This window comes from Montipora foliosa, chromosome 1, assembly GCF_036669935.1.
Source record: "Montipora foliosa isolate CH-2021 chromosome 1, ASM3666993v2, whole genome shotgun sequence".
Classification (NCBI taxonomy): Eukaryota; Metazoa; Cnidaria; class Anthozoa; order Scleractinia; family Acroporidae; genus Montipora; species Montipora foliosa.
This window is the reverse complement of record NC_090869.1, coordinates 61,234,261-61,242,816: the sequence shown is the minus strand read 5'-3', so window position 1 is coordinate 61,242,816 and position 8,556 is coordinate 61,234,261. Positions and strand designations below refer to the sequence as shown.

The window sequence follows — 8,556 nt, the reverse complement described above, 5'->3', positions numbered from 1 at the left end:
GCTGCTGCTCTTCTGCCGCCATGATATCTGGCGCTGAAAGTTCACCTTGATCATAACGACATTTTGCCGCCATTCTAGAAAAAAAGACTGCACTTGCTGCGTGGTGAGATACTCGTCTCTCTTGAACAGCTTCGAGCCATCCATCTTCTTGGCAAATCTCATGTCTCGGGCTACATTAATGGGATCCTGTTTTTGGCCTGTTGCCTGGCCAAGATTAAATTTTTCCTCCAAATATTTCTTCTGGGTATCACTGAATCGATTGAACTTTTTGATAGTCTTCAAGGCCCACCCCTCGGGTAAATTGTTAGCGCTTACTGAGACGTCTTCTTGTTCAAGGGCTGCCGAGACTGCTTCACTCGAGCCTTCGACTAAAAGGGCGTGGTATTTCTTTTTAGCCACGTCCAACAGAGTGCATCTCTCAGGCACCATCTTGCACTGACCAAACAATAGGTGCTTTTCCAAACTGGAATGCCTCTGGTACATTTTGACACATCCTTCATTTGGGCAGGTAAGGAGTTCACTTGAGAATTTATCACTCTCTGTTGCTGGCTGCTCATCGTCCACTTGCACTTTTTTTGACCTTTCTTGTGACACACTAACAAAGTCTCCATGGGAGAATCTTCCCTCGAAGGAACAATTTTGCAAGTAATTTGGAACTGGAAGAAACAGAACCCTAATCATTGTAAAGGTCTGACTGTTGATTTAATAGAGCATTCGTCGCAAAATAGTCCACGCAAAATGATTCATTTGATCATATGACGAAAATGCTTTGCTATTTACTCATGTGACTTCCCAATTGATGCGCGTAGCACGTAGAAACCTTTTTTGTGTTCTAATACCTTTTCTGCCTTTTTGTTTTGGCTGTTACATGCCATGTATGATAATTCCTTTTTAATGGTCATTTGAGTAGTTTTCAAAAGGCCACAAACAGAAGACAGCCATTGTATAGGCAAGTCATACAACCTTAGCGAACCACAGGAAACCCCAAATATGTACCCAAATTCTGAGAAAGGGTTTGAGGTGTGGCTGTTTATTTGATATATGCTAAATACAATCGTTCCTCTTCATATATCTCCACCGTTAATGTGGGTTTTGAATAAGGTGATCATGACGTTACATAAGCAGACGTTACAAGGGTATTTTACTCGATAGCCACTTAACTTGAAAATTGCAAGACCCTGGGAAAGAAGTTGTGCTAATTACAGCTTACAAACCCCTGAAAACTAATTATATTCCGCTGTATTTTACGACAAACAGCAGCCAACAGTTCCACTTTCCAGAAATTTGACAGCAATAATAAAATCAGTTGTATAGACTGCATTGCTTATGTGAAACATGAATGCAATACGTACCTTCAATTTGGCTTTGGTTAATTAGTTTGCCTTGTCCCACCTGAAACGCCCTCCAGACGGTAATACCTTGCTCGCTGTACTGGAAGTTGTTCAGGGAACTTACTCCCGCTAACTTAACGTGAGGGAGAACATTCTTTCCTTCAGTGCTTGCGTTAACTAGGACAACCCGTACGCCATTTAGACCTCCGTTAGACAACATAGCGTCTCTGAAGTCTTTGCACATCGTGACCCTCGTTAATGTGACGTCTGACGTGAGCCTTTATTGAGGCAGCTCTCCTGTCGCAAGCTCCTTTTCCGCCTTGTGGGTCGCTGAAGTCGACCCGGCGGACTCTGACACCGGTTTTGGTCTTCATTGCGTTACATGTTGCCAGCAATACTGAGTTGTAATAACACCCAGCATTGTCCTGGCGGAGAAAGGCAGATGTAATCTCTGGGTGCTCGAATTTAAGGGTGCGCAAAGTATGCTCTAAGATGCGTACAACTGCAGATGTATCTTGTAAACAGTTCTCGATGATATGTACGAATGTCTGGCTTTGCAGCCTTCCGTCTACTTTTCGCGCCACAACGCTTAAATGCCACGAAAGCCCCCGTTTTCCGAACCAGTCGGACTGAGATTCGCGATACTTCGCGGGTAAAAAATTCATCGCCCAGTCTTGGGTTATGAGAACCGAAGCGTCGTCAAGCAAATTCAAGCAGTCAATTCTCGCTTGATCTTGCCGAACACTGCGAAGTTGGTGTGCTTTCCAAGACGTAATAGCCTCCTCTGATTGTTTGAACGTGTATAACTGGTCTTCTAATTCCTCCTCTGGCATACGGGCCTCGTTCAACAAATACCCTTCAATGTTCCGCAAGACGCTTCGGAGACCTTCACACTGTGAGCAACTCCGGTCATGTACATGTTGGCATGGGCTTTGTAGTTGGCTATCGGTGATATCACTCAGCGCATAAGTGCTGCAATGATCAGCAACAGCAGTGCTCTCCGAAACATGAACCTGGAAAAGAAATGGTTATGTACTTTTCATAAACTTCACTTTGAATGATGCTATTTCTTCCTTCCCTGGAAAAGCTGCATAAAGAGGGTCACGTTTTTGTATACAAAGAAGGCGGTAAGTCTGAATATTTCAATATTTAGTTAATATTCAACTAAAAGTTGAAGTTGTTGATTCATCGCATTTTCTTTCTACTGGATGATTGTAATTGTGACTTGTATACAGCATATGTACCTACTGACGATGCGTAAATATCTTTTTGTATGACAGAATTGCCTTTACTAAACGATAGTGTTTTACCTTAAAATCTGATTTTAGATACTGTTTACTTTCTTTCAGTGATCTTTCCCAGCTTTTTGCAGCTTCTTTTGACAGACCCATCTCCTCCAACCGCTCTATCAGGGTGCTCAAGTCATCAAACCCCTTTGCACCTGCTGCAGCCGTATAGTCAAGTCCTTGAAGGGACTTCCTTACTGTCGCAGAGCAGGCAGAGAGGATGCGTAACATTGTGGCAGCTCCGAAGGGCTTAAACTCGGTCTCTTTGCAATATACCTGATACTGCCGCACTAGTCTGCTCGGTATCATAGTGCGTATGACATTAGGAGTTTCCAGAACTTGACCGGAAGAGAGGCGAAGATGGCGCTGTCCAAAAGGAAGGTCCTCAGTAACATGTGGACTTGTGACGTAGTCTAAAAAATGGTCAAGTTGGGTGAGCTCAATGCGCAACCGGGGGCTTTTCAACATTGAAACCTCCGCACCACGCCCATACTGCAGCGCATGATGCCTCGCCATTTTGAAGCGGTACTCAGTCAAACCAGGTATATAATGCTGGATACGCTTAAAGGATATCAGATCTGCCATTATAGACAGTACTTGCCGCCGCGTTTCCCAACAAGATGCTTGCCGGTAAGTCTCAGCCAGGGCGTTGAGGTATTTCTGCTGTTCAGGTGACTCCTCTGCAATTCCAAATTCTTTCTCCACAGTGCCTGAATTTCTAAGTGCTTCCCAAAGATGGCCTGCGTCTCCCGGTGCTATAACTTCAAGTCCGGCCACCACCAGGTTCTTTGCTTTTGCTGTGACCCTTTTTGGTGCGAACACTTGTCTCAGCCCATCTCTTTTTGGATGGCCCTATTGTAGGTGCGTTGCAGCAACGGAGAAATTCGTTGAGTTTTATTCGTCGATGTACTTTGCTATCATTTTCTGAAGGAGTGTTATCAGATAAGTCAGTACTGCTACTGGTTGGTGAATCCGATTTCGGTGAACTTGGCTGATAGGTGTCTGGTTCTTGAAGATGAGGTTGCAGCACTGCGTCGGCTAGGTTTTCCTTGTCTATATCATTTGAAACGTTCTGTGAATGTAAAAAAAAAAATACTGACGTTTTAGCAATACACTGAGAGCGTACACAGTTTGTATCGGATTTTGCAACAGTATGTTAAAAATTGCTCCAAATTGCAAGAGCGTGATTTTACTTAACCTGTCCATAGTGTTTACGAAATTTCTAGTTTTGTTAAATTTTTGTCATGAACTTTTGCCTCTTCTTATGGTTTTAATACTTTTTAAACTCCACGAAATAAACAGCAAGTAAGTCTTACCTCTTTAATATTTCCTTCTTGGGGTTTTTCGCTTAATCCGGAAGCTGCTGATGCCGCCGTTTGTTGATTTCCGTCGCGGGATTCCTTACACAATCCAGGGCCGGCTGTGACGAAAGCTGCTGATGCTACCGTTTCTTCAGTTGGCACTGGTGCTTCCAAAATTTCCCCATCAAGCTTCCCTCGGCATTGCCTGCATATTTCTGCACATAAAAATACCTCCGATTGAGTTTTTTCAGTTGGTGGGTAGAATCTGTACAACCTTTACAGCCGAACCTAATTCCTCCAACAAAAAACCTAGCCGTCTTTTCAGTCGATTTAAGCCCGTGAGAGGATTTTGTAACTAAATGAGTGGCTTACTTCGAGAAAGCCTTTTCAAACATACTTCCTTAACTATAAGCTCAGGGAAACGTTGCTCAAAGACCCAGATTTGATTTTCCAAGAACGTTATGTCAAAAAGTTCTTTCAAGTTCCCGTTCTGCTGACTCAGCCCACAAGCAAACTTAATTTGGTTTGTCAACAGACCTGTCTCTTTGTCGAAACAATTCCTCACAAGAAGAAGTTTCCCGGGTCACTTACTTAGTTTTCTGAGAAACGTGCCCCAGGGGTCTTTAGTGACGCACCCAGTAGGGTTGGCGCTCATATGTGGCTCGTGACAATAATTATTATTATTAATTTTTTTTTTAATTATATTTTATAACTTACGCGACGCCACAGGAAGTAACACACCAGAGGAGTGGAATAGCTGCCTGGACTGCGAGAGCGTAATACCGCGTTCTCCTCTCACAGGCTTAGTTGGGTGTGAACACCATGAAATCGGAGCAGTACAGTTTGTTTTATTAGATCGCCATCTAACACCGAAAGAGTCACGATGTCTTGGACAAATAGTCAGTTGAAGATGCGAGTTGTCGATATCAAACACCCCTGTAAGATGAACATGAAACACTGAAACTACAAACTGAACCATGACCTGCTGTATCTACAAAATGTTAGCAACCTTAAGGCTTGAAAAGTTTAATTATGTAGACACTTTTGCTTTTAGGTCCTCCTTTCCCCGATCCCCTACTTTGCAGAGTGCAATCAAAATTCTTCCTTTTCCTCTCGTTTTGGAGATCAAACATTTCTGATTATGACAGACAAACTCGTCTTCAGCTACATACTATGGCATATATTATATCATTTCGGACAGCTTCATAGTATGAAGTTATGCGTGACACTAGTACGTGACACTGAATCGTGCATAATGCATGACAATTGGCTGGTACAGAACAGCCAGCATGCACAGTCACCTATTGCGTGGTGTTGCCCGACGTGGTTCTCGCATTGAAGGTTTAGGGTGCAGATTATAACACAAATTTACAAAGATCAAAATCACTTTGCGTTTGGCTAGATAAATACATGTGATATGTACTCTCTTACCTGCTCGAGCAAGCACGAGCTTCGATTCACAGTCTAAGGCAGAGTCTCCGAATACACGAAAATTTCGAAGGTGACCCTGGATACTCTTCGCACAGCTTCCCACAACCACACACTGAACATTTGCCGGATTGTCTGCACTTGATCCACACGATCCTCCGACAAGCTTGGCAAAACCACACGAAGCCATTAAATTACAATTTCTAACTTAAATATAAACGCAGGATCCTCCGGTTATATATGTTATGTACAAGAAAATCCAAATCAGACGTTAATTTGAAAGGCCAAAGGATACAACGCTTTTTTACAAGAAAATATTGTTCCCGCTAAAACAAGACAGCTCAGAGTTAATTCAAAGCACGTGCACGCACAGTTCTGCGAAATAGCGGAGTTCCGAGTTCCTGCATGCCTCAGTTTTAAAGCGAGTCCTGGTGCTCGACCATTCAAATGGAAATGAGTTGCTTATTCTCATGCAAATCAAATTCATTTCCATGTCAATAGTTGAGCACCAAGTCTCACTTCGAAACTGAGACAAACAGCAACTCGGTAATGGCCTATTCCATATCAACAAGTGCACACACCTGTTATCCCGAGACAATGAACTCGTTGATATGCGGTAAGCAAAGATGAGTGGGTAAAGAAAGTGGCATAAATGAAATAAAGCTTATATTAAAAACCGTAATAAAACAATCAATTACAAAAAACAAAAAGAAAAAAAAAACAAAAAAAAAAAAGGCAACCAAACAAGAAGTAACAATGAGGATAAATAAACAAGGACGCTCTCTGTAGCGAGGGAATTTTATTTGTAGCCGGGCAACCGCTGACAGTGTTTCGAAAAAGCTCTGAAGCCGCAGCAATGTTTATATCCTTCCTCATCAAGATAGCGAACATTAAGGTAAGAAATAACTCCAAGTGTTTAATCAACTATTTATTTTTCTAGTTTTCCTAAACATTTTTCTCGATAACGATTTATAAACTGACATTTTGTTGCGTACTTTGTCTGTGCTCGGCAACCGCCAAATGTTTAATTAATTATTCAAAACAAGCCTTTTCTAAATAGACTCGTTTGCGGTTAGAAACTGTCTTTAAATTACAGCAACTGATATCAGGAGGCTGAAAACAACTATTTTACCAGAGAACGACCCACAGGCGAACACTTCAGGGTCGATGTTCGAGATGATAATCGCGGCGTGAAAGTTCAAAATGTCAAGCGATAAGCTCAAGTGTCTGATTACAAGACGCTCAGCCTGTCAAATTTTTGCGTTTTATTTACCCAAGCTAGATTTGCGATAAAAAGTAAGATGAAGTGATACTTTTATCCAGAAAAGTAGTTTTGAGAGGTAAATCCATGTACCAGATTGACTTTTTGGTCCACAAAGTTGACCTAAATTTGGAAGTGATGAGACATCGCCTTGGCGTATAATTTTCAAAAATTGTTAAAAATTTAGGTTCATATTACATGTGGATCTGACAACACGAAATAAGTACTCAAACATTATATTTAAATAATACGGGTTAGCTTTCCCAGCTACGCACAATATCTTGGCTTGCTAGCCTTCGCAAAAAGTGTAATTTTAGAGGCGAGTTTTGCTCTTTCAGGGACAAAATACTAAGGCCGTCTGGAGAAGAAAATAAAAATCCAAACAACCTCAAAGTTACAGTTTTGAAACAAGTTAGTGAAAACCTTCTTCCTGACAAATTTTCAGAAAATCGATTTTTTCCATATTGCATAGGTGTAGGTGACTTTTACAGCAAGTCGCTCTTAAGCCGTTTTCAGGCTATTATACTCCATTTAATTTTATTCAATTATGGTACTGTTCACATCTGCGAAAATTCAAATAAACTAGGCAGGGTAACCTCGCAATCTAAAGTTGAAAACAAAATGGGGCCCTATCGAACAACTGCCATATGCATGATATTCACCGCAACACTTGATTTGGAAGCCTGAAGAAAGGCAAAGGAAGCTTCGAAGGCTAGAAGAAGAAAAATGCGCCGTCTGAAACAGCAACAACGGATGAGACAGTTTTTGGTCAAGGAAGCACTTACCTTTGTTTTGGCCTTCCTGTTGATTGGCCTTCCTGTCGATCTATTGAAACAAATCAAGCAGTTGAATGAAAAACTTCATCAACAGAGGACAGACTTGAGTAAGACCAACTCCGAAGTAAATAACATCAAGAAAGATCTTATGAGCATGGAAGAGCGAATAGCAAATACCTCCTATGAGATTGAGGAAGTTGGTCAATACCTTAGAAGGGATTGTTTGGAAATATCGGGAATCAAGGCGACGAGCGACTGTTCAGCCGAATCCATTGTTCAATCAGTTGGCAAAGCTATTGATGTTTCAGTTAACGAACAAGATATTTCTATTGCGCACCCTATACCGTCTTACAATGCTGCTGCTCCACCAAAAATAATTGTGAAATTTACCCGACGAAGTGTGAGAAATACCTTCTACTCCAATCGGAGGAAACTGGCCAACAAGAAAGCAAGAGACCTTCCTGACCTTGACCTCGAGTCTGACGCTAACATCTTTATCTCTGAATCCCTCACGCCGTATAAAAAAAAATATTTGGTAATGTAAATAAAGAAAAAAAGCGTTTGAAGTGGAAATTTATATGGACTTTCAATGGAAGAATTTTCATTAGGAACAACGAACATTCACCAGTAGTCATGTTTGATACGGAAGACGATCTTAAAAGATTTCAAGATGAACACCCTCGCACCCATTAGTCAGGTCGACTACTTTACTCGGGTAAGAACGGAATTGCTATTAGTAATAATAATAACAATGTTGTTATTGCATCTAGCGACAAATATTAATTTATCATGCATGTATACTTTATTTAGAAATATGTTCTAAACCCTTAAATGGCTACAAGCTTTAATGCCTTACGTGAACTCCCATTTCATGATCTGCATCACCAAGAATTCATTCGAGCTACGGGAGCATGGGTTCATCACACTCCAACTTCTTTATTAAATTCCAAGGATCTTTTCCAGGATACAATTGAAAGTCCAGAAAAAATGATGACCTACAGGGTATCTCTCACGAAAATTACTCAGAGTCAAAATATTACACTATCAAACAATCAGGGACTCTTTTTCAAAAAGCCAAGAGGAAAAATGGATTTTCTATGCTCCATTTAAATATGCGTAGTTTACCTAAAAACCTATCATTACTGGAGGACTTTATTACCACGGTTGAAGAAG

At 41.2% G+C, this 8,556-nt stretch overlaps 1 protein-coding gene across 1 annotated transcript; it reads left to right on the top strand.

Moving 5' to 3' along the window:
* The first annotated feature begins 7,333 nt into the window (after positions 1 to 7,333).
* On the top strand, positions 7,334 to 7,927 carry LOC137972027 (uncharacterized). The gene has a single exon (XM_068818832.1). It carries the CDS (start codon positions 7,334 to 7,336, stop codon positions 7,925 to 7,927), a length of 594 nt encoding a protein of 197 aa, XP_068674933.1.
* Positions 7,928 to 8,556: the final 629 nt, after the last annotated feature.

Excerpts from the sequence above, each read along its gene's own strand:
- LOC137972027 (XM_068818832.1), top strand. The coding sequence starts at position 7,334 with ATGCGCCGTCTGAAACAGCAACAACGGATGAGACAGTTTTTGGTCAAG.